Genomic DNA, 25,903 nt, shown 5'->3' with positions numbered 1-25,903 from the left:
CGTTCACGCTGGTCACAAGCATCACCAAGTCACCGACCATAAAGATGAAGACCACCATGACACCGTTGTTCACTCCCGTCACAAGCATCACCACGTCGTCGACCACGAAGACGAACACCACCATGACTTCGTTGGTCACGCCGGTCACAAGCATCACCACGTCGCCGACCACGAAGACGAACACCACCATGACACCGCCGTTCACGCCCGCCACAAGCATCACCATGTCGTCGACCACGAAGCTGAATACCACCATGATACCACCGGTCACAAGCATCACCACGTCGTCGATCACGAAGATGACAAGTGAGAAGTTGAGCAAAAGTACTCCAAAACATACTCACACATATGTACGAATTATAGTATACTAGAGTCATCTATTTATCTATCCATCTATTTCCACCGAAACAAAAAAGAAACTTTCAACAAGAAAGTCATGCGGAATGGTGAGGTGAACCTACTCCTTGAAGGAAATTTCAAACAGTTAAGCGTGTGTGATGAATTTGGAAAAATTCGCTTAAACTTCATACACAAAATTGATGATTTACGACTGACGAAACTCGAAACCGATTGTTGGAATTGTTTCGTATCATCGACACACATCTTTTTCATATACGTCTCTTTTGATTTAGAGTATGTTTATGTTGATTTGAAGAGAGGGTGCGGAGTAGTTTAAGGGAGAGTGGGGGAAAGCTTTTCACCTACCAAGGTTGCATCCATCGAGCGCCCAACTAAAGAGAAGGTGCCTACGCCGCTGGAAGCGGCCGATTCGAGCGTTGTTCTAAGGCCTGACCCGAGGGTGTTTAAGAAGTGGTGTTGGCCCGATACGAGCCAAGGACGCAAAACCTACCAAACGGGCCCAAAAATATCAACCAGCCGGCCTCCCAAGTCCAATAGCCTAAATTTGTCTGGCATGTCATGGTGTCATGTCGGATCTGACAGGTGGGCGCCCTAACACAGATTAAACCCTAAATCACTTTCCTCTCTCGTTTCACTCTTTTTAAACATGTGCGTATTAGTTCACATGGCAACCGGTTTTTTCCAGCCATGTGTGACCGCCCATCCTTCCGGGGTGGTGGTTCTGTACTAGTGTATCAAACAAAAAAAAGATTAATTAGATAGATGCCACTGCAATTTTCGGCTATTTGAGAAACGCCACTACAACTTTCGTCTTTCGAAAAATGCCACTACAATTCTATATACATTCCATAAATGCCCTTACATCTATTTAAACACTTATACCAACTAATATACACTTATATTTCTAGCGTACATACATATACATGGTGGGCCGCACCCCAAACAGCATAGGAAGGTAACAATAAAATTAAAAAATAAATGCAATAAAATTTTGAAAATAAAATTGAACAAAATAATGTGAAGTCTTAAATATGTACGTTGAAGATCTATGTTCAACATCTCATACATGTTCTCATCGTCAATTGTAATGTATTTCTTTCCATTATCAATTGGGTCAGCTAAATCATATTCGCGTTAGCGGCCAGCATCTACATAATTTGTTTTTATCCTAGGCATCTACCATTTGGCTAGCTTGAAACTAGCAACCTGAGTTGCGGAGACTTCAAATCGGTTGAGCTCCCGTTACACCTACCAAGAAGAAAATACATTCAATTATAGGAGGAGCAAGGTCGTCTTCCGTCACCGGTGTTCTAGAGTTCCGGTCTGGACTGGCCACGATACGGGGTAGCAAGATGCAAATCTCCATTTTTTGTTTCAGATGGAGCTTGTCGCCATGTCAAAAAAATAAGAGTGGAGCCAGTCCAGCGGCAAGCTAAAGTGAATGGCCCCCACCCGTATATGTATTTCGAACAAAATACAAGTATATTTTGGTTAGTATGCATGATTAAATATGCAAAATGGCGCCTATAGAATGTACAGAAAATTATAGTGGCGTTCTTCAAAAGACGAAAATTACAGTGGCGTTTCTCAAATAGCTGAAAATTGCAATGGCATATATCTAATTAACCAAAAAAAAGGGACAAATAGAATGGTGGAGATGAGTAAATTTATCAGAGAATGGTGGAGATAAGTAAATTCACCGGTGCCGAAGAATGACATGGATAAATAAGCTGCCTAGGGGGTAAATTTACCGGTGTCAGAGACAAGCTAGTGAGCTTGCCGGTGCCTAGGACGACGGTGTCGGTACTAGAGATGAACAACTTGCAGGCAACGGATGCAAATGAGGCCGTCAAGCTATGAAGAGGCAGGAACGAGGGAGGATTAGAGATTCCACCAATTCTTTCAATCTTTAATTGGGTGGGAGGCAAATGAAGCAGCGCACCTATGAGCTAATTAAGCAGGCTACATTTAATAGAAGGATATGTTTATGGATCAATTATGTTCCTAGCTAGGTTTTTAGCTGATAGCCTACAAAAAGATTGTAAGTCCGATGATTAATGAATGGAAGCTATTGATTCACAAAAAGAAACTTGCAGCCAACGACCGAACGAATGCAATATCAATATTTTACATTCATCATAAAATACACTTTTGTATTATAGATTTGGTACTATAGATATTATATTGTTTGATCAAACTTTGACTCTCACTGAACCCACAACACGTGCTAATAAAAAAAGGAGGAAGTAGTAGATTTATAATTATGTAAGAGCATGTTCAGCAGATGATGTATATTAACATTACCAAACCAATTATATGCTACCTGTTTTTGCTCTTTTTCCAATTTTGCTCACCTGAAAATTGATGATGTAAAATACATCACATGTGCTCTAACAGATGATGTATTTTACATCACCATCGGGGTGATGTATATTTCAGAATTGCAAACATATATGATGACTATTATGAAATACATTTCATCTAGTTCAATGATGGTGTTTATCTTAGCGTAGACTTCACATCGTTGGGGAATCCCCAAGAGAAAGGTATGATGATCACAACAGCAAGTTTTCCCTCAGTAAAAAAACGAAGGTTTAATCGACTAGTAGGAGAAAGGCGTGATTTCTGAAGGTGTTGCGAGCTGACATGTGGTAGGCGCACTATCGGCGTCAGCAACAACGTGGAACCTGCACACAACACAACCAAAATACTTTGCCCCAACTTACAGTGAGGTTGTCAATCTCACCGGTTTTGCTGAACACAAAGGATTAAACGTATCACGTGAAAAAAAGATGTTTGCAGTGGAATTAAAGAGAACAGTGCTTGCAGAAAGTAACCAGAACAAGATTGCACTAGATGAATTTATCAGTGTAAAACAAAGGAACGGGGTCCACAGTTCACTAGAGGTGTCTCTCCATAAAGATAAATAACATGTTGGGTGAAAAAATTACAGCTGAGAAATTAACATAATACCGATCATACATGACAAGATGATTACTATGAGATTCGTTTGGACATTACAACATAACACATAGGCCGTAATCCAACTGCGTCTATGACTAATAATCCACCTTCCGATTATCGTCTGAACCCCTTCCAGTATTAAATTGCAAGCAACAGATCATCGCATTAAGCAATGTGTGTAAAGTAAACAATAAAATTACCCCTGGATAAAACATTGTTATTTTCTCCCTAGTAGCAACAGCACATCTACAATCTTAGAAGTTATTGTCACTCTTCCAGAAAACTAGAGACATGAACCTACTATCGAGCATAAATACTCCCTCTTGGATTCACAAACATTTACTTGGCTAGAGTATCTACTAGCAACGGAGAGCATGCACGATCACAAATAACATATGACAAGTATATATAATCGATCTCAACATAGTATTCAATATTCATCGGATCCCAGCAAACATAACATGTTTACATAAAGATGATCTTGATCATGATAGGCAGATCACAAGATCTAAACATGAGGCACAAATTGGAGAAGACAACCATCTAGCTACTGCTATGGACCCATAGTCTAGGAATGAACTACTCACGCATCACTTCGAAGGCGGGCATGGCGATGTAGAGGCCTCCGGTGATGATCTCCCCCTCCGACAAGGTGCCGGAAAGAGTTTCATAACCCTCCCAAGCTAGGGTCTGCGATGGAGGCCGCGACGGAACTTTTCGTGGATGGAGGCTTGGGTGTTTAGGTTTTTCCCGAGATCGTGAATAAATAGGCAGAAGGGCGAGGTCGGTGGTTGCCTGGGGGGCCCACACCACCCCTTGGTGCGGGCCCACCCTTGGCCGCGGCATGGGGTGGTCTGGCCTCCCTGTGGCGCCTCTTCGACCCCCCCTCTGGACTATGTCTTCGTTACGGTAAAATATTGACTTCTGTTTTTGTTTCGTTCAATTCCAAGAATATTTCCTGTACAACTTTTCTGAAATACAAAATAGCAAAAAACAGGGAACTGGCACTGTGTCATCTTGTTAATAGGTTGGTGCCGAAAAATATATAAAAGTGCAACGAAATATGAGCAAAACACATAGGAATTGGTGTAAAACAAGCATGACGCATCAAAAATTATAGAAACGTTTGCAACGTATCATTCAACAAGATAGCATGGTTCACCATATATAGACACAAACATACGTGAAGTTCGACAAACACACATAGACAAACGGATCCGTGCATAAGTCCCAGATTTGATTATCCCATCTTCTCCACGGAAGAAGACAATCGCTCGGAAACCTAGCCGTCTCCACTTCAGCCTCCTCTATAGATCGATTCCCCCTCCTTCGGTCGGCTTCGCTAGCGTCGGGAGGAGTGGAGAACCCGATCTATGCATGGAGTTTCTAATAAAAGCAGTATTTTCAATAGATTATGTTAGATTTTTGGTAGCCTTCTTCTTGTTGGTTTCCTCTCAATGGAGATGGTATCATACGCAATAAGTGATCTTCGGCCTTTCGTTCAACGACGAGATCTCCTTCCCGACGTCAATTGTGGTGTTGAAATATTACAATTTTCTAAGTATGGACCTTCAGATCTTGCTTCGCCAGATCAATTTTGGATCCTTTCCATGGTTGCCGCGAGGAGGATTATCCTCACAGTTTTTGTCCCGGCTGCTACATCCTCGACAATGGTGATTCGTACTCTCGGATCTCTAGTGACGTCGATAAGGCTGGTCGGTTGTTAATCCCTGAGATACTAGTGTTGGTTCTCCTGCCGATCTTGATTGTCTTTAATGGTTGCGCGTGTACATGCAGCCTTGGTATTGCGGCTCAAATTAAAATTATGGGAGAACCTTCATCGGTATTTATAGGTCCAAGATTCGTTATCTATTGTTGGCTGTCTTCATAAGAGTACAAGATTGTCCCCTGGAAGAAGAAATAATTTGAAGACCTCGAAGATTTGTTAGTATCTTTTAGATTTTATTTTATAATTATTGGAGTTAGCTCGTGTATCTCTACCATGTATTATTTTTTTAAATATAAATATATGTGGCATCGATTGTAAAAAAAAGACACGTAGGCAAACAACATAGTTTGATAAACACACATAGACAATAGCATCTTCTTTTGGTGTCTTCCAACACCACTCATGAATTTGATTTTGTTTAACTAAAGAAGGGAAAACTTGAAAATTTTATACCTTTGGGTCATTTCACCGGCCATGTTGCGACCGGTCGGCGGCGCTTATGAGAACGCCGGCTGCTCCACGGCATGCGGGGGCGGTGGCAGGACCACGATCTGGACGGTGATGTTAACAGAAGCCGTCGAATTCTTCCTAGGCCCGCCTGTTGCCTTCTTCTTGCTTCATTGGGGACTGGGCACGGTGGGCACGATGCGGACGTAGCAAGCGTTGGCTTCTTGGAGCCAGTCGCCTTCGGCTTCACTTCGGCTCGTGGTCCATTCGTCATTGACGGCGCAACAACGGATGTGCTCGGCGCGATGCTTGGGCGTGGTGCCGCGAAGATCGGCCAGGGGAGGGAGGCTCTAGTGTTTGCATTTGCCGCGGCCGCATCAGCACTCGATTTCGGCGAGAACTAGGCGCTGGCAGTGGGAGGCCGGAAGGGACCGGCGGGGCTTGGGAGTGGCTGTAGGAGGGCTCCATGGCTAGGATTCGGCCGACGAGATAGCAGTAAGCTCACGTGTGTAGCGAGCGGGGAAACGACAAAGTGGCAGTTGGTGGCCTCGCGTGACCTTTTTTCTACGATACGTGTGATGTATATTGTATATTTGTATCGCCTGTTGTACATTTTGCATCGCGATGGTCTTTTTCTTTACATAACATCATCTGTTCGGGCTAAAAAAAAGTTTGTGCCAATGTGATGTATACGACCATTTTTTTTACATCTACATTATGTGTTGGAGATGCTAAGACAGTTGTAAACTTTTGTCCCGTGAACATACAACAGTAGGATTGTCGTGCGCAAGGTTAAAAATCAGAAATGAAGCTGCCAGTTTGGGCAATGCGGCGGTAGCTCCTGTGTGCGCGCGCGTAGGTCCAAGCCCGGCGGTTTGTCCTTGGCAACCGCCAACCGGTCACCCCATGCGACGGCTACATCGGCACGTGACCGGCCGATCACTCGCCGCCGAGACCCACCGCACCAACCAACTCGCCGCCCCGCCCCCACATGACGACGGCATCTCTCGCGCATCTTCCCGCGCGCGGAACCCCCACCGCACCACGACACCCAACCATGCATGATCCCTTCCCTCCATGGCGCACGCATCTACTACGGTAGATTACCGTCCGGGAAGAAAGTGCTCCGCGCGCCTTCCACCCCAGTTGAGTTGAGCGGGCGCACTCCCCGTCCCAGCGCACTCCGCCACGCTCGGCCGCTCCGCATTGGCGGTGGCAGCCTGGCGCGCGCATGCGGCCACAGTGCGCACTGGCGCCCCACCACCGCGCGCGCGGCCATGGCAAGTACACCAGCACCTTGCCCCCGCGCGACACGTACGTCCGTCCCGCTCCCTTTCCCGTCCGATCCCAATCATCTTCCCCGTTCTTTCCTTCACCTGCATGCGTAAGCTAGGCGGAGGCTACTGGCTAGCTGCCCTTAATTACTGCTCCATCGGAATCTCCAGTCTCGCCTCCGTCCACCACCCATAAGCGCGGCCTCCACTCCACTGTTTCCCACCTAATCCTATCGTTATCTCCTCCCTATTCCCATCCCACCCAGCCCGGCCCCCGTAACACCCAACGTCCAACGGAACAGAGAGAGAGAGCTAGCCGGAGAAAAGAGTGAGAGAAAGCTAGCTAGCTAGCGAGCCAAGAAAGAAAAATTCATGGCCGCCACGGCCGCCGCCGCAGCCGTGACGGCGGTCTCTTCGAGCTGCAGCAAGCGCGAGAGCAGCATTGCCGCTGGCGCAGACTTGTCAGTCCCTCTCTTCCTGGCTTCTTCTCTTCGTCACAAAGAAACTGACTGCGCTCCTTCCGTGGAGCTCAATTCCGCGCACGCCTTGGCTGACTTCTCTCTCCTCTCTCTTCCTTGCCGCGCGTGCAGGCCCAAGAAGGCGAAGAAGAAGGGGAGGACGCCGCCGCCGGAGGAGGAGATGGAGGCCTTCTTTGCCGCGGCGGAGAGCGGCGTGGCGCGGAGCTTCGCGGCCAAGTGAGTATACGGCGCAAACTGCACATCACAAGCCCATCATCTCAGCTCTAGCTTCCCAGTTCCTCCTCGGAGAAAACTGCGAGGCTCGGGCTGAGGATTTATAGAGCTACCATGCACTAGCAGCAGCAGCAGCAGCAGTGGGCCTGTAAATTCTCTGCTCAACTAACACGAGACTGCTGCTGCTGCTGCAGAAGATCTCGGTTGTCAGTGTGGTGTTGCACTGACACTCGCAGCCGTCGCAGACAGTAAAAACGCCAAGCCACTAGAGCGGCATGTCTGCATGTGCCTGCCCTGCGATTCTCTTTCGCCGTGTTTTTTTTATTGGCTTCAAAAGGCCATCTGCTGGTGCTAGCGTATGAATTTGAACAAAATCACCACCCGGATAAATTTTAGGGGAGTGGCTTTTATTGAAAAAAAAAACCCGGCTGGGGCATGCAACTCGCTTTTTTACAAAATTTTAGAAACTCAATTCACAGTTTTTTCAAAACTTAAAAAAGACAACGCAATTCACACTTTTAAAAAAAATCATAGAGGTAGGTAAATATGGATTTTACAAACATACAAAATCTCAATCCAAAATATGTAGTAAACTTATATTCCAGGATTACCAAAAATGAAAAGTCTGAACGGTTTTGGAGGACGAGTTGCACCGTTCACCACTTTAGATGTCAGATTTTTTATTTATTTCTGTGCAGCTTGAAATATGGGGTATTTCGAGTTGAGGTTTTTCTAGGTGTGTAAAGTATATTATTTTCTACATCTAGAATTTTTTCTCGTTTTTTTTGAAACTTCAAATTGCAGTTTTCGAATAGTTTAAAAAGGGGGTTATGTGTAGTTCGTAATCCGAACGTCCGCATGCACCCATGAGGTTTCTACTTTCTACTCCAAGCTAGTGGCCCAAACTTTTTATGGCAAAGGGGGAAAAAGGTTTCAACTAAAATTTTGTTTTTGTCAACTCAGCTCAAGCAATTATTTGAAAAAAAATAAACAGATTAAATTGTCAGTGACCAGTTTTGTAACGTTTGGATCTTGTGCTTTTGGTGAAGGTACAACTATGACGTCGTCAAAGACGCTCCCATGGATGGGCGGTACGAGTGGGTCCGGGTAAGGCTGTAGGATGCCGCAACAGCCAGTCAAATGCCAGAGGCACCCTTTTAATCATTCTTTTGTACGTAGCTACCATGTGGTGCTTTAGCTGTAATTATGCTTACCAGACGCCTAATCATGTGTAAAAGCTCACCGTGTAAGTCAGTGGATGTTTCACTTGTAACTTCCTTTTCTAGGTGTGGAATTCAGTTGTAACTTAGTGGTACTACGTGCTTTAACTCCTTGTCGACTTGTCGTATGTTGGTCTCATGAAAGAAAGAGTACAAAATGTGTCGTTTACTGTGTAGATTGTCTTCTTTCCCGTTCCATCTATGAACCTGTGAGGCGGCAAAAGCGTTTCATTTTGTGAAATGTTTGTGTTCAAATGTCAGAGAAGATTGCCCCTCGTATCTTTCTGCCTGTAGGGCATGTCAGGTCGTCAGCTGGAGGAGTCAGCAAATAATCCTAGTTTTTCACATATTTTTTTTCATTCATTAAGTTGCACCATTGAACACAACTTATTCCAACAAATAGCGCCACCACGGCTTATTCATACATCACAATACTGGACCGCGCGATATTTTATTCAGATAACAAAATACGACAACATTACACCATTGCTCCCAGATTAAAAGCTTGTTGATTTCCATGTCAATGCTTTGCTCTTTCATATACTCTTTTCTTGCTTATACTGCTGTAAACCTAGGCCTTGCAGCGCCAAGGAAACAAATTACTACTAGTGTAGTTATTTGTTTGGCTAACCCAAATAGACAAGAAACATAATGGAAGAACCCAAGGCTGTCTGTACCTTTAACCTACGAATTTTATCACAATACGCTCTACATATCCTGCCTGTATCATACTCTGAGATCTGGATGTGTACAGACTACAGCTTAGCAAGTGTCTGACTGTATGCCGGATCGATGCAGACAACGACCTGAAGAAGTCCCACATTAAAAATATGTAAGGTGGAATACAATATACAAGACAGGCATTTCTGTTGTCATGGGTTTATGGCCACGGTGCTACCTTGCCAACACTTTTGCCAGAATGGAGATATTCTACCGCATCCGCCACAGAAGCAACACCGATGAATTTCTTGGGGTCAAGGGAAACCTGCAGTGTGTGGCGCATAATAAATTAAGTTTGAAGAAGAAAATTACAGTTACTATCGAATGGAGGAAGAGACATCCAGTATTAATTGATAATTTACCCAAGAACAACTTTAAATTGAGCATCCACTTTGTTAAAAGTAGGAGAAAGGACAACTTGAAGCTGTGAAAGTATGCACTTTCTCCATTGCTTAAACTAAGATTGCAGGGAACTTTTTTAACAACGACCTGTTATTTGCCTAGCTTGTTGAGATTTCTTCTGAATAGACAAATGCAGATCCTAGTTGAAATATTCAATCTCGAAATAACTGTCTAGTTAGTGCCATTTTATGGACTGACGTCACTAAAGAGAGTACCAAACAGAAAAAACACATTGGCATACCTTTAACTTCCTAGAAGCATACAGGTCAAAAAGCTTGTCAAGATGTTTTTGCCACAGGTCAGCATACTGAATCAGGAAAAATCCAGCCTGAAATCGGAAAGGAAATTAAGAGCACATTGGATGCAACTTCAATACGTATGATTCAACATCTGCCCCATAAGTTTCTGAGTACACATAGTAAAGTTTGGGGCAGGTGGGACAGTAGGAGCCGTATATGACTATTCAAAGTTGAATTATGTTGCTGCATCTGTTGATGTATATCCTGAATTTGCAGTTCCACACATGCTACTAACAGCTAACCAGAAAGGTGGATCCAACACGTCCAATGGAGCACCATTTTTTGTACTAATATTGTGGCTCATTCATGCACGAATGGAACCTGGGTGCGGGCGCACCCAGTTTTCCAAAAAATGGAAAAACGCTATTTCAAAGTTTCAAAAAAATATGTAGTAAAATTTTGCATGTACATATTATGTTGATACATATTTGTGTGCGTTTTCACGAAAAAATACCATTGTATGTGGTCTACACAAAAATGACAAAATGTCCAAATGACAATAGTGAATAGGAATCTGTACTATTCACAAGATCCGAAATTTGCATTTTGTCATTTTTGTGTAGGCCACATACAATGGTATTTTTTCGTGAAAACACACACGGGTAAGTATCAACATAATGTGAACATGCAAAAATTTACTTCACATTTTTTTGAAACTTTTAAATAGTATTTTTTTGAGTTTTTCATAACTGGGTGCGCGTGTACCCAGGTTCCGTTTGGTATTTTCGCTCATTCAGCTTCAACTTTAGTAAAACTCTTGCTTTGTCATGAACAGTTATTAAAAAGGGAAATATCATGTTGTGCATGCAAACTGAGAATTTCCAGTATTCTGCTGTGCATACATACCACAGTTTGACTCTTTCCAAGAATCTTCTCACATAACCCATTGTAATTCCGTGGCGTCCATCCATCGTCTGCTTGATACTGAAAATATCAAAGATTCCTACTATAGTGATATCAATACATTACAGGGATAAGCTAAAACTTCATACTTTTTTTTGCGGGAAAGCTAAAACTTCATACTAAAACCAAGTATAAGGACAAAAAGAATCAGATATGTATCAAAAGAATCATAGCAGACCAACACTTACCCGACAGTTAGTGCAGATGCATAATGGATTAATTTAACAATCAGTTTGGGGCGACAATTCAAAATATTCCCAGAGGGTGTTTCTTTACTTCATTAATGAGCTTTGCAAACCAGTCCTCAACTGCTCATTTGTTTCAAAATCCATGAAATATTGTATTGGGTGAAACATGGAACAAACTAACCATATTCTATTTATCCCACTGAAGTTACCATCAGAGTGGAAATGGGTAACTGCAGGTTCGGAGTCTGCCAAAAATATACCTGGGAGATCATGCCAATCACAATGAGGCGTCCATGGACCGCGAGTGCATTCAAACATAGGTCAAACATATCGCCACCTACAGATTCATATATTATATCTGCACCTCTCGGAAACTCCTTTTTCAGAACCTGAACCAAACAGTCAAACAGTCATTTGTTCCTAAATTTTATTTTTTGACAGAAATCAATTCCTAAAGTTCGACAAGAAAAAACAAAGGATGGGTGTAATAAATGAAGGTTCATTAAGTTCAAGCTACTCATATCAGCGACACTACTATGACAATAAACATTGACTAGAGACATTACATACATCTTTGATCTTTTCATGTTGGTAGTTGATGACTCGATCAACTCCTAATGAAGCCAGAAGTGCAGCTTTACTTGCGCCACCACATGTAGCAACAACCTTGTTACCCGCTAGTTTTGCAAGCTAGTGAAGTGACGGAAAAAAATATTCAGAACATATGGATATTGTTCATAATAACAAAATATGTTAACAGGACAAAAAAAAGAATAAACATGATGGTATTGCCCATTTCCTAGAAATATCAGATTCAATGCATGAAATGTACATGTAAGGGGCCAAAACATGGCCCAGGTGCTAGTTAATAATGAAAGACAAACTCTACGTTGTTCCGACTGCATGACACGGTTATCTTGTTCAAATTTCAAAAACAAAATAATCAGGCATTATATTTGTTCCCCTAGATAACTACAGAAGTAGATGAGCAACTGAGAATAGCATCAAACATGAATAAAGCCACAATGATGGCATCAAAAGTCCAAATTCCATCAACTGACCTGAACAGCAAATTGTCCTGTTCCACCAGCAGCTGCTGTGACTAAAACAACTTGCCCAGATGTCATTTGACCAGACTAAAGGCAGCAGAAATCAACCCAGACCAAACGAGGAAGTAAGTTATATTCCAGAAGCGAACTAAAAATCTGGTTGACCGAAAATGAGCTCAAAATCACACATGGTGTAGCAAGATAACCTTTTCGAGAGAAATTGAAGCAGTTAATCCTGATGTCAGCATAGCGACGACCTCAGGGTCCGGTCTTGGCACCGGAAGTAGATTTTTGGCTGGAACCTTTTAGTAGGAAATGTAAGCACAAAAACTGTAACAGCCAGACAGAGGTAACTTTATTGAAACGTAAAAAGTCAAAAAGGTTCTACTCCTATATGATTTCATTTAAAAGCGGGCACAGTTAGTTGGTGATTTGTTCAGTAATAAAAATACACTTTCATTGCAGTACCAGTGTAAATTCAGCATAGCCCCCAAAGGTCATAAGGGCCACAGCAGTGCCAACTTTGATATGTTTCACTGAATCTCCAACAGAAGCAACAATTCCCACAGCCTGCACATAGTGGTTTTTCATAAATAAAATATATTAATATCTTCAGTCAAAATGTAAGGACTAAGGACTTATGTAGAAATGCCATATCAAATCATTAAAAGTACAAGATGATTTGATGGATGCATTTTGAATCGGTATGCTATTGAGTTCTATGTTTACTTCAAATATCCAGGTGGTTCCCATATTATTAGATTCTATTGATATTTTTTCTCGAACTCATGCCAAAGCATGCGTCATTATATATTAGAAGAACCCGTTGAGAAGACGGGAGCATACACAAAAACTCTACAAGGCTAACTTAGTTAGGCCTACAAGCTCTGGTCTATGATTCTATTGATATTAACTCCTCACAAGGAGTTTCCATGTTTTTGTGATTACACTAGCACGAAAGAAAAGGAGCCCTCGCCTCCCATTTTTCTCCAGAAGCAGCCTCAGAGTATCTACACCAGGAGAAAGAGTGTACAGCTAGTCGATCAAGAGCGAGCATGCTACCCTTGCCCTTCAGTCCCTTACTCAAGCAAGCATATAGCAATAACGGATAAACCATAATTTGTGCGATGAACCGATGATGCAGTTAGCTCGGCCCCGAGAAGTTATGAACACGATTTATTTTTCGCAACAAGTTGAATATTTTATAATAAAAGGCTGATAAATCGGCTCTTAGTAGAAACTTCTTTGCTATGCTAGCACCGTAAAACTATCAGATGCATTACAATGCTTGGGAATTTAGGAAATCAAAAAGACGGTGTGTGTGTGTGTGTGTTTTATACAGAACAGGATGTGGGAGTATCAGCTACCTCAAAACCAACATCAAATGGAAGGTGTGCAGAAGCTTCTTTAGCATTGCCACTGAAATAACGACCGGAAGTGAAGTTCACCTGGAACACATCATTAACATTTTTTGAAGGTTAACAAATGTAACCCAAAGTAAAAGCAATTCAAAATACAAATAAAAGGACTTACATCGCTAGCATTTACACCAGCATATATTATTTTAACAAGAGCACTATGCGGTTTCATGGGCAATCTCAGTCGCACACGATCAATTCTTGTAGCATTGCGGAAATTATGGCTGAGTGTATGAGCAACTCTACAGAATCATCATGAAATACAAACACCTATTAGTAAAATAGACACACTTCTGAATATCCATAAAAATCAGCATGGTAAGAACTGACAGGCATTGTTTTGACCAAAATATTTCAGCATGACTAGGACACAATGACCAATAACTTTGTATCAAGAGAGAATACATATGATAAAATCATAAAAATTAATATACCGCGGAAGTTCTGTGCAATAATGCACCCAAAAACCGTATAATTGTCTACTTAAGGGATCAAACCAGTGGCTTTAACCATTTTAGGGAGGGACTCCAACAATAAAAGAAATACTACAGAGACGTTGGTTTCCTATTTATGAAAATATTCCACAAGTCCTTAGAAAAATATGTATATAATATAGCAGAACCACTTATACTTACATCTTCTCGAAGAATTCAGGTGTTTGGATGCTAGGAAATACATTCTTTGTTAATGTCTTTTTTGACTTCGAGGAATAAACCAAATAACTTTTTTCTTCCTCTGATGTTGGCCAGTATACCATCCCTCTTCTTTTAGATATCCAAAGGCAAGCACCAGCCTTGCTCACATCTTCTATAAGCTCAAATGCACCTAACCCAAACAGAAGGGGTAATTTCCCTTTCAGATAACATCAAAAGAAAGACAAAACATCATAGGCAAGAGATATACATCTATGACATATCAGTAGCTCGCTAGATATAAAAATAGTGAAGTACAAAATAGGTCCCTGAGCTTGCACAGCTGTGTGCCACTTGAGACAGGAACTTGAGGCTGCATTGGTAGCAGGTAACCAAGGCAGGAAATCCATACCTAGTACCTACCAGCACAGATGGCTAGCATAGCCTAAGAACAGATGTATAATTTAATACTGAGAGCTTTAACCTATTGATATCTGAAAACTAAACAAGAACTCACGTCTGGAGACATAGTTTAGTCAATTTGTAATAGTAGATGCACATGTTTCACATAGAAAAACAACATCCATATTCATTTTCATCAATTAGAACACCCGATATCAATTGAGCGCCAGAATGACTCTTCTAAGGCTCAACTGTAACCTGTAATCCTGAGACAACAGATTATGATCGGAAAGTTGGTGAACAAATTAGAAATTTAGTTACAGCTTAACTATGTGAGAAACAGTGTACCAGTAACAACATCCTCCATCTTCAAAAACCCACCCAGTGCATCTATTAATACGCGACTTACTTGTCCTCCCATATTAGTTTCGACAAACTGCATACAACAGTCCCAAATATTTGTCAGGATAAGTAACACAGATGGAATATCACTCTTGTCTTTGTCCCTTTTAGCTATTAACCATGAAATAAAATGATAACCTAGTATGTTTACGACAAATCTAAAGTCTAATAATATGCTCCAGCAGCAATCAACTAAGAAATGTGGAATATCAACTCTCGGTGACATTTACTAATTCCCTCAGATGGAACAATAGATAAGATTGGTCCATACAGGCATGCTGCTTGCTAAACAAAATGGAACCATGTGCCCATACAAATTTAACTTGGCTAAAGAAAGAAAACCATATAATATTTTAGTTGTGCACCGGTCACCCTAAGAGAGCTGACATCAGGGGCCTAAAAGCTCTTCTGCACTTTTTTTCGAGAAAACGCAAAAATCCTTTGTGTTTCATTTCATTGGATAGATAGAAGGTTTACGGTTACATGCCTCCTAAGAGGCGATACAACACAGAAGGAACAAAAAAACGAATTAAAATAGTGAGCATTCACATTGGATATTCAATTTAATTTAGCTTGTACGCTACCATTGTCTATCATGACATAGTACAAAATCAATCACAAAATGTTCACCGGTTTAGGAAAAAAAGACACAATATGAATGTAGGTACAATAAACTAAGTCCGCAAATGAGTAAGTAAGATATGTTCCTGGGCTCATGCAAATTTTTAGTACCTCAGGGCAAAGAACATTGACACGAATGCCATGGCGTTTTAATGGAGCAAGTGATCTTGTAAACATAACCACACCACCTACATAAGACGAAGTTTGAGGTCATATTGTGTACACTACGCTTAAAATAGATCTTACAATATATAGAACGAACACACAGCATGTAGAGAAGTACAACAGACATTGAGCATTTTATTTGGCCAAAATGAACTTATGTGCAAGATTTGACTTGTGAATGACAATATATGTCTAACTGCAAAAGCAATTAAAGTCTGCCTATAAAGCAGACACTTTTTTTTATCGGTTACCAATCTCTGAAAGAAAGAAAACAGTAGATCAACTATCTGCGGTCCATTCCCAAGTGTAGAAGGCTGTACTTCAGGTGTTGTCACGGTGGTGGTTGTATTGCTGTTGCTAGGTCTAGAAGGCTGTAGCGGGACTTTTATTTTTTAGTTTTCTTTTCTCTTTTTTGGCTGTGTGCATCCGTACTGCCATTAGAGTGGGGCGTTGTTGCAGAGGCTGGGTGTAATTGGTATCTATTGATATTAATATATTCCCTTTATCGAAAAAATCTGCGGTCCATTTAGAAGTGTAGACATCCATGTACATGCATGCATGTAAGCATGGCTGAAAAATACAATGAACTCCTACATAATATATATAACAAAAAGTTGGCAGATTACCGGTGCTCTAAGAAGTGGATTTAGTAGACAACTGTGGAAGATAAAGTAAAACAAAAGTTCAGGCGATATTTTTGCTTTCTAGAAGGCCATTCCCAAGTTTGTAGGACAATTTTGATCATTACCTTCTCGTTACGTTGGTCCAGAAAAGGAAGGCACAAAACCAAGATACACAGACAACACAAATAACATGCCAGTCGAGAGTACACAACAATGGCACCAAAGAGCAAGAACAAATTTACAAGGATGACATGATACCATTTGAATTTTGTCTCTTTTACAGAGGTTACAACATATTTATTTTCGTGACGACTTCTAAGTCAGCTGATTACTATCTTTCAGGAGTGTCATTAGAATAGTAGCCCAAGTAAGTATTTATCTTGATTTTACTTTAATAAGAGAATCACTAGACTTGGCACTTACCACATCACAATTGACACATTAAGAAAACATCGTTTAAAGTTTACTACTAAATGGAAAAGAGATCGAACCTTTTGTCCCACTATACATGGGCTCGTAGTGCATAGGATATAAGCCAGCAACTGAACCGATATTTAGTATGGCACCAGGCTTCTTCTGTGCTCGCATTATTTGGGTCTGCAGTAAGCATAAAATCAGACAAAAACTAGTGCTCACATGCCATTTGCAGGGAGCAAAATATACATAACCATTCTGGCAATAGCAATTGGTATTGTCTTTCAAGTTATTTCACAAACAAAGAGTTGAAACTCCATGAATAATGCAAGCCTCATTGTTCAGTCTTCATTGATCAAAAGTTATACTTATATCTTACTTCTTGCTCTATAGGAAACCTTATGGACATGCTATATGGTGACAGAAAGAGTAATATGTCTTAGTATCCTCCAATAATGCAAAAATAGGGCCATAGGGGGGAAGCCAAATACTTTCTTCTCCCTATTGTAAAAAAAATAGTTTTTGTTCTCTCTAAATAACTATTTTTAGGATAATGTATCAGCAGAAATTGAAGCCATGTGCATCTCTGTAATGATTTACCTAAGTTAATAAACGGCAATACAGTACCAGCAGTCTGTTACTGCAAATAATTCAAGCTACTAAATAAATTAACTTGGCGAAAAAGTACTCCAATAGTCAATGGCAGACTTACCGCGATGCGAGTACCATCAACAACAGCAACAAGGTTAACATTTATAGAACGCCGCCATGTGTTAATTCCGTTGGATGTATCATCATAAACTAAGGATTTGCTGATAAATCCAGCACAGTTGATGCAGACATCTAATCCACCATACATGTGTACATGTTTCCCAAAAGCAGCAGCAAGAGCATCTACACATGAAATCAGTGTGACTTTAAGATCATGGCAATTGGCAAACATGGAGTGCAAGAGTAATTAAAATTTCAGTCAAATGTTGAAAGCATAAGGCAGGTAATCAGAAGTCCAACGAAAAAAAAAAATCACCTCTTTAAAAGCAATGAAAATCTACATAATTATTCTGAAACAAATGCCATTCCAACAGTATATAGTGCTTGAAGCAAATGTTATGGTTTTAACATCATGTCAGTGAACTATACTGTATGAATTATGCCTAACAAATTTATTGAATGAAATTAATTAAATTTCACAAGCCTAATGCTACATATACTTTAGCTATGATGGTAATATGTTATTTTTACGGGTGCCTCCAAGCTCTAGTATAAACAAGCTATAACTTTGGTATGAAAAGTTATGTAGGACCGCAAGCAAACTAATTGCTATTACCTGCATCAGTAACATCGCACTTGATGAATATAGCAGATGGAACTTCAGAATCTCCATGGAACTGGTTGCCTTCCTTTTGAACTAAGGAAGCAACTGGTCCCCCATTTTCTTCAGAGAAATCCACAATGGTCACAAATAGACCCTTCTGTGCAAGAGCAATGCAAAGCGCTTCCCCTTTGAAAATAAATAAGAATTGTTAGACCGTGCGTGCAATATGTAGTAAAAACTCTCTTCCTAGAAAAAATCGATTCAATTGTATTCCGAAAAAAAAAAAATCAATTGTGACTCTTAGGCAGAGGGCTGAGGTGGAGCATGAAGAGAACAGCACAAGGAGAGAGACAGGGTTGCTCGATCGTTACCAATGCCGGAGCCGCCGCCGGTGACGAGGGCCGACATGCCAGGCTTCAGCTTCATCGCGCCGGCGCAGCGGGGAGACCGGTGAGGTTTTGGCTGGGAGTCGCAGCGGAGAAGAAGGCGAGGAAGACACGGAGTGGGCGAGAGGGCGGAACCGGGAAGGTGCTGGAGTATACGACTCGCCCGGCCGGCGGAGCTGACGAGAGGGGGGCAGGCGGCGGCAACGAGGGAAGGTGGCAGCCAGGCACGCGGCGGCGGTGGCGCACTCGCCCACTTTCCCTTGTTAATCTCGCCATGCCTCGCTCTGCTTTCTTTCCGTTTGGTTTGTACGGCGAGACGATGCGCCGCCAGCTTGTGGTGGGAATTGAATTTCTTTAAAGTTCAGCCAAAATTAGTCCTTGTATAAAGGGCTCTTTGCATCGCAGGATCGACAAACACAAAAGCAGAAATGGAAAATATAGAATTGTATCAAATCCTACAGGATTAAAAAATATACAAATCTAAATAATAGTTGGTTGTATCATTGAAATCATACAAAAAAAACACAAAAGATTCCTGCAATCCAAAGAAAGCCTAATACATTTAAGGCTTGTTTGGTTCATAGAATTACAGAAAAACATGTAAGATAGGAATGCATGCGCAAAAGGAAGACTGAAATACACTGATTCGTACGATAGGAAAAAGTATAGCAATAGAAAAAAGCATAGGATTGAGGTGTCATGCATACTTGAATCCTACTGGAAGATGGAGTGTGTTCGATTGTAGCAAAGGAATTTTTCATTAGGTATGGCCTAATTTTTTTTCTTATATGATTTGCACTACAAGATTTCTATAAGATTAGTTCCTATAGGATATGTTCATTTGAATCAATACAAGTTTTACGATGGTTGGGGATTTTAGGAACCGTCCAAGCTAGTCAATCTACCGATGAAAAAAATAGAAGTACTGAAAAGTACTGGAAAATAAGTACTGAAAAGTACTAAACTTTTATTTTTATTTACTGCGGGTAGATGTGTAGTTTCGCCCGTCATTCTCTCTCTCATCTGACTCTCTCCGACCCGTCCGTTTCCCCTCTCTGCTAGGTTTCCGGCCGCCGCCGACGCACCGGCGTAGTCAATTTCCTTCGTCCGGCTTCAGCAGATGTTTTCACGGCTGCTGCGTGCTCTCTCCGCCACGGCGCCTGTCTCCTGTCATGTTGGACGCCATCTTCATGGAGGCCGCACTCGGCGCCGATCGCTACCTTTCCTCCCTCGCCACCATCCCTGACAGTGACATGGAGCTCTCCAGCGACCTCCAGGCCACCCCCAGTGGAGCACCTGGCCGATGCAGAGGAGGTGGAGCCGTCGGTAGCCTCGAAGTGCGGCGTCGAAGCTGTGGGTGGCCGGGCCTGTCGCGTGACCAGAGACCGGAGCGATGTGTCGGAGGCAGAGCACATCCGTGACGGCGTCTAGGCGTGGCACGGCTGCCCAGGGGTGGTGGGAAGCGTAGACCGTGAGCTTGCCGATGGACATGTACACACCACGCTGGGCATGGATTCTGTTCGACGAAATGCAACACAGGGCATTGGTGGTGTTGAACATGATGATCAGGTGCTACGTCATGTGCTGATGTGCGTCCGGTCCACTGCAGCATTTTACTGGGGTTCAACCCCAGTTGCAAATGCAGTGATGGGCATGTAGTACAATAAGATTGCTTGCTTAGCCAAGGTGAATGGATCCACTAGTTTGCTAAAGCTAGGAAGATGAATATTGATGTAGTTCTTGGCTATTTAGGATAGATATGGAAAGAAGCAAAGCTAAGCCTGACAGTGTTACATTCATCCGGGTGCTGAGTGCATATTGCAATGGTGGCTCGTTGATGAAGGGTGAGAAACAATCAATAGTGAGTGCTAGGTAGCCCAGTATGTTAGTTCTTTTCCTCTCATGGATTGAAATAAATTTAGCCAGTAACCGGTGCAAAGTAAATCCATCAACAGTCATTAGCGACTTGTACGTTTACCATCGTTTAAGATATGTGTACATAAATATTGATGTAAATATCATCAACAGAGTACTACATTGTGAGATCCCTACGGATTCCTAGAGGAATTCGAGCAGATCACAGAGGAAGACAGGAATTTAGGGTTCATAGGTCTCCTCCCAACCTCCCCCGAGCTAGTTCATTACACCACGGCACTGCCGTTCCATCCGAATCCTGGCCAAGTCTCAAACACGGTACACACAGGGCATTTATCGGCCAAGCCGGGCTAGCCTATTACATGGGCTTCTTGCGGCCGAACTGGTAGTCCTCGAGCCAATCAGGCTGGCGTGTCCGCCTCCGGGGCCTTGTCTCCGGTGCGTCATCAGCAGCAGGTACATGGTCGCTGACATTCCCCCTTCCTTGGAATTCTGCTTGTCCCCAAGCAGAGGCAAGATGAAACCTCTGATGAAGCGACTCGAGATCTTCCCACGTGGCCATGGACTCAGGGCTGCCACTCCATTGCACCAAGCCTTGGACGATCGTACGGAGGCCTTCTTGACGAACTCGGCGTTGTAGAACTTGAACTGGTACCTGAAACATATCGTTAGCAGAAGGAAGCTTTGGAAGAACCTGCTGTCCAGGACCCAGGCAGGGTTTGAGCTGTGAGAAGTGAAAAACTGGATGAACACGGCTTGAAGAAGCACTACAAGAAAAGTTCAAATAGACAACGTCCCAAAAGCGTCCACTAACGGCCATTTTTCGTCGCCTATGGGCCTAACCCGACGATATGGGTTCTGTGGTCGAAACTACGTCAGGCAAAGTCCTACGACGTTTTTTTCGGTCCGTCGCGCTCGGGCCCCCTTCCGCCACGGAAAATCGGACCGTTGCAGAAGTGTTTTCGGGAGCCCGTTGACTGCTGACGTCATGCAAACTGACACGTGGCAGACGCCGTTAACTGTGGTAGATGGTAGGTCCACACGAGGCCTACCACGCCTTAAGCGGGCCGGCCCATTGAGTTTGCGGGCTGGGCCAGCTGACTTAGTTTGACCGGTCAACTATATAGCATGGCTGGTCCATTAGTTACGTGGGCCGGGCCTAACCTCTAAGGTTGACTGGTCAAAACTTAAATGGGCTGGCCCACTAAGCATGTGGGCCGGGCCGAATGCACTCGTTTGACCGGTCAACAGGCAAAAGGGCCGGCCCACAAGACATGTGGGGCTCACTTTCCTGTTATCGGGGCATTTAACAAGTGGGGTCCACCATAAAGCAATTGGGCCGGCCCAAGAAGTTATTGGACCGGCCCAATTAGCATGTGGGTCCCACTTTCCTGCTATCGGGTCGGCCCATTTAGTAAGTGGGGTCCACCATAGATCAAGTGGGCTGGCCCAACAAGCTAGTGGGCCGGCCCAAAAAACACAGGTGGGTCCCACTTTCCTGTTAAAGGGCCGGCCCATTTAGTATGTGGGGTCCACCATATAGCAAGTGGGCCTGACATAGGCATCCCAAATAGGCCTGCCGAATATAGTACCCGGGGTTTATTGAAGGCCCACTACCCGAAGGATAAGAAGATTCGGAAGCCCAAGATGTGTTAAAGGAAAAGATAGAGTTGTAATAGGAAGTGTTATTTGTAATCTGGCGAGATGAGTTAGAAACCGTCCCGAACTGCGTAACTTGTACAAAACGAAACCCTCGGCTCCACCTCTTATATAAAGGGGAGTCGAGGGACGAAGAGATCATCGAATCATTGTATGCAAACCCTAGTTTTCATATTCGTCGAGTACTTTTCGGCTGAAACCTTCGAGATCTACTTGCCCTCTACTTCTAACTAAACCCTAGCCTATAATCCATAGGCATTGACAAGTTAATCCTTTGTCAATTGGCGCCGTCTGTGGGGATTAGAGGCGTAAGGAGCTGATCTCGATGGCACGTTCAAGATCTTCGACATCGTCAACCGGAAGCAATACTATGGATCGAGGTAAACGGATCGCTGCTGGTCTTGTTGATTTTGTTCCTCACCCACCCTCCCGTTTGGATGCATATGCGTATCTGGCGGAGCCCTTGGAGATGACGTTCGGAAGATTCCACTTTCGCGTCGAGAAGGAAGGATCGTATCGTGTCGAAATTCCGATTTCGTCGGGATCGTCGGCGGTCGATTCTGATTTTTCAAGCTATGCATCGTCAAGCGAGTCAGAAGAAGAAACTTCGGCAACACGTTACGTCAGCATAAGAGCAAGAGAGAAACTCGCCAAGATCTTCGACAACGCATCGTTTGAGTCATCTCGCGGACTCATATATAAGCGATGGCTCAAGCGATGTCGACGAGTTACGACTTCGTCGACAAATCTCTCACGATGGGCAAGGTCTTCATCAATCTCAACAATGATGTCACCGAACCCAACATAGATCCGAGTACAAAACATCATCAGATTTATGCTATAGAAAATCAAGAGGAAACATCCGAGGCTTTCGACGAGTTGGGAAATCCTTTTGTCGATCCCTCAGATCTAAGGAGAGGTATGGGCACTAAATATGTCGGGCCCACACCACGCGTCAGAGTTCAACTTCCACAGGCAGCACGGGACGGAGCGGCAAAAGCCATAGATGGTTCGGAACCAATGACGACGACGACTACAGCTCAAGAACTGCAAGCTTATCAATATATGCTCGCACGAACCGCCCGAGAAATAGAAAAACAGACATGCTGAGTTGAACGGGAGAAAGGAAGCGAGCTACGCATCCAGCGAGGAGAAGGGCGGATCTAAGTGGACAATCTAGAGTTTCGGGTGATAGCCATAGGGAGGCTCGGAACGAGAGGAAGATCAAGGTTACAACACATACCCGAAGCGAAAGAGAGTTCTTGGTTCAAAACCTCGACATGTCTTTTATGTCGATAGATACAAGGGGAAATATTATCCCTAAGACACCGAAGCTGGGTATATGGCGACACAAGCTTACATCCTCGCATCCGGGCCACCCCGGGAGATCCAAGGGAAACATTATACAACATGGCATTGGCGGGGGTTGGAGCTATGGGGACAGGCGTTCGTAGCAACGCCTCCCGAAGGAGCGAGCAAGGCAAAATAGTCCACGACCTGCGGCAGCAACGGCGGCAGCTCCGGAAGGACCAAGTGGAGCAAGAGACACGGGAGTACAAGCGAGGGTCGATAGAGCAAGGCAAAGCGAGAAGAGATCATCGGCGGTCCCGGAGCTTAATGACGAGGATATGTGCGGTCTACCGTGCTTCACGAGAAGAGTCCGAAAAACTCGAGTCCCCTCGAGATTCAAGTTACCCGATCACTTCAAAAAGTTCGACGGCTCGCAAGATCCGGAGGACTGGTTAATTGATTACCTCGAGACGGTGAAGCTAACTGGAGGAACTAGAGCAACAGCAATGCAAAGTATTCAGGTGCACTTAAGTGGAGCCGCACGATCTTGGATCAAAAAACTCCCGCCAGGATCCATCGACGATTGGGAAAGTTTCGAGGACGTATTCGTCAAGAACTTCGAGTCCACATGCAAGAAGCCTGCGTCGTTAGAAGAGCTAAGGGCGTGTCGACAAAAGCCGGATGAGTCAATGAGAAAATACATCCAAAGGTGGAACATCATAAAAAATTCGGCGGAAAATATATCGACGAGAGAGCAATAGATGCGTTTGTCGCAGGAATCGGGCGTGGAGATTTTGTCGAGGATTTGGGAAGGACCAATCCAAAAACGAGTATCCGCGTTGATGGAGATAGCAAATAGATGGGCAGACGGAGAAGACGCTGTCCACAATAAACGACACAGGTCGCGGAAGAGGACCGTAGTCGAAATTATCGGGCGAGGCGACGATTTCCTCGGCGGTATCCGAATTATGACGCCCCGGGGCAAATTTCGGCGGGATTTCGGGCAAATACGAGGAGGAAGCAACGAGAGACGATTATCGGAGAAGCAATGAGCAGCGAAGCGATAATAGGGACGACTCCCGCAACAGGCAAAATAGTGGGCCAAGGTTTCCACGACCTTTTGTGTCTCCCGAAGAAATGCTGAACGGACCGTGCCAGATGCACTTCTTCCTCGACGGCAATGGGAAAAGACAGTCAGGGCATCTACAGAAAGATTGTCGAAATTTTCAAGCAATGTTCGGATGTGCGGAAACGCTCACGCACGAGCAGCACGGAGAAACCCTCGGGAGCCTAGGAGCGAAGTTCATCTACCACCACCTCCCGCGATTACGAAGGCAATCAACACCGGCTCAGAATAGCGGCAGCACCTGCACCACCACCCTATGTTGATCCTAACTCCAACGGAGCAGATGTCGATGATCCGGAAGGGAAGGCCGTCCAATAGAGCTCAAAAGTAATCTCGCGACAGGTGTTCATGGCAGAGAAAATGCCTCCACCAACAGTTGAGTACCTCAATTGGTCAGGGCAAGACATCGGTTTCACCATAGCAGACCACCCGCAACAGGTTCCTCGACCAGGGCAGTCAGCACTTATACTGCCAGCGGTTATCGCAGGATTTGACGTTTCTCGAGTATTCATAGATGGTGGCAGCAGCTTAAACCTCATGTATGCAGATACATTGAGGAAGATGAACATATCCTTAGCAAACTCGAAGCCAACGGACACAAGGTTCCACGGTATCACACCGGAAAAACCAAGCTATCCATTGGGAAAGATCAACCTCGACGTTCGGTTTGGAACCCGAGAAAATTATAGAATCGAGAAATTGGAGTTTGAAGTCGTGGATTTTCCATCGCAATACCACGCCTTATTGGGACGACCAGCATATGCTAGGTTTATGGCAGTACCACACTATACATACCTGTTATGGAGATTACCTGGACCCAAGGGACCAATTACGGTCAAAGGGAGTTTCGCCTTAGGCGATAAATGCGACAAGGATTTCCATCGGTTATCGAAACCTTCGGGATGCAGAGCTGAATACTTGGCGTCGAAAAGCATGACTGATTACGACGTGCTGCCGGACGTTGGAAGACCAAACAAAGAATCAACTTTCAACACGAGAGAAAAATTCTAAGGAGGTGCGGATTCACCCGACGGATCCAAAAAAGACGACATCCATTGCAAACAACATGGATATCGCATAGGAAAGCGCGCTCGTCGAGTTCCTCCGTGAGAGCTGGAAAATCTTCGCATGGTGTCCAGCTGACATGCCGGGAGTACCCGGGGAACTTGCCGAGCACCACCTAAATTTGGATCCAACAGACGAAACCAATCGGACAACCTTTGCGGCGTTTTTCGGAACCAAACCGCAAATCCATGCTATCGAAATAAATCGACTAGAGGAAGCTGGTTTTATCGGAGAAATATCTACGAAGCCACATGGGTAGCTAA

At 43.7% G+C, this 25,903-nt stretch overlaps 1 protein-coding gene and 1 long non-coding RNA gene across 2 annotated transcripts; one reads left to right on the top strand and one right to left on the bottom strand.

Annotated features, from left to right (window-relative positions):
* The first annotated feature begins 7,364 nt into the window (after nt 1-7,364).
* Nucleotides 7,365-8,860, top strand: LOC124651220. The gene is made up of 2 exons (XR_006987317.1): nt 7,365-7,469; nt 8,516-8,860. It is a non-coding gene; the product is annotated as an uncharacterized LOC124651220 (long non-coding RNA).
* A 315-nt stretch (nt 8,861-9,175) lies between these two features.
* Nucleotides 9,176-18,665, bottom strand: LOC124655264 (prostaglandin reductase-3-like). Its single transcript, XM_047194186.1, has 18 exons — nt 18,611-18,665; nt 18,252-18,425; nt 17,637-17,818; nt 17,002-17,107; nt 15,834-15,910; nt 15,048-15,135; nt 14,301-14,490; nt 13,781-13,907; nt 13,615-13,695; nt 12,716-12,817; nt 12,454-12,549; nt 12,260-12,334; nt 11,769-11,888; nt 11,459-11,587; nt 10,954-11,031; nt 10,050-10,136; nt 9,585-9,671; nt 9,176-9,492 (listed from the first exon to the last, which is right to left on the bottom strand). Exons 1-18 carry the CDS (start codon nt 18,663-18,665, stop codon nt 9,442-9,444), a joined length of 1,905 nt encoding a protein of 634 aa, XP_047050142.1. The 3' UTR covers nt 9,176-9,441.
* Nucleotides 18,666-25,903: the final 7,238 nt, after the last annotated feature.

The sequence above is a fragment of the Lolium rigidum genome, chromosome 5 (genome assembly GCF_022539505.1).
Source record: "Lolium rigidum isolate FL_2022 chromosome 5, APGP_CSIRO_Lrig_0.1, whole genome shotgun sequence".
NCBI classification, from domain to species: Eukaryota; Viridiplantae; Streptophyta; class Magnoliopsida; order Poales; family Poaceae; genus Lolium; species Lolium rigidum.
This window is presented reverse-complemented; position numbering and strand designations above follow the sequence as displayed.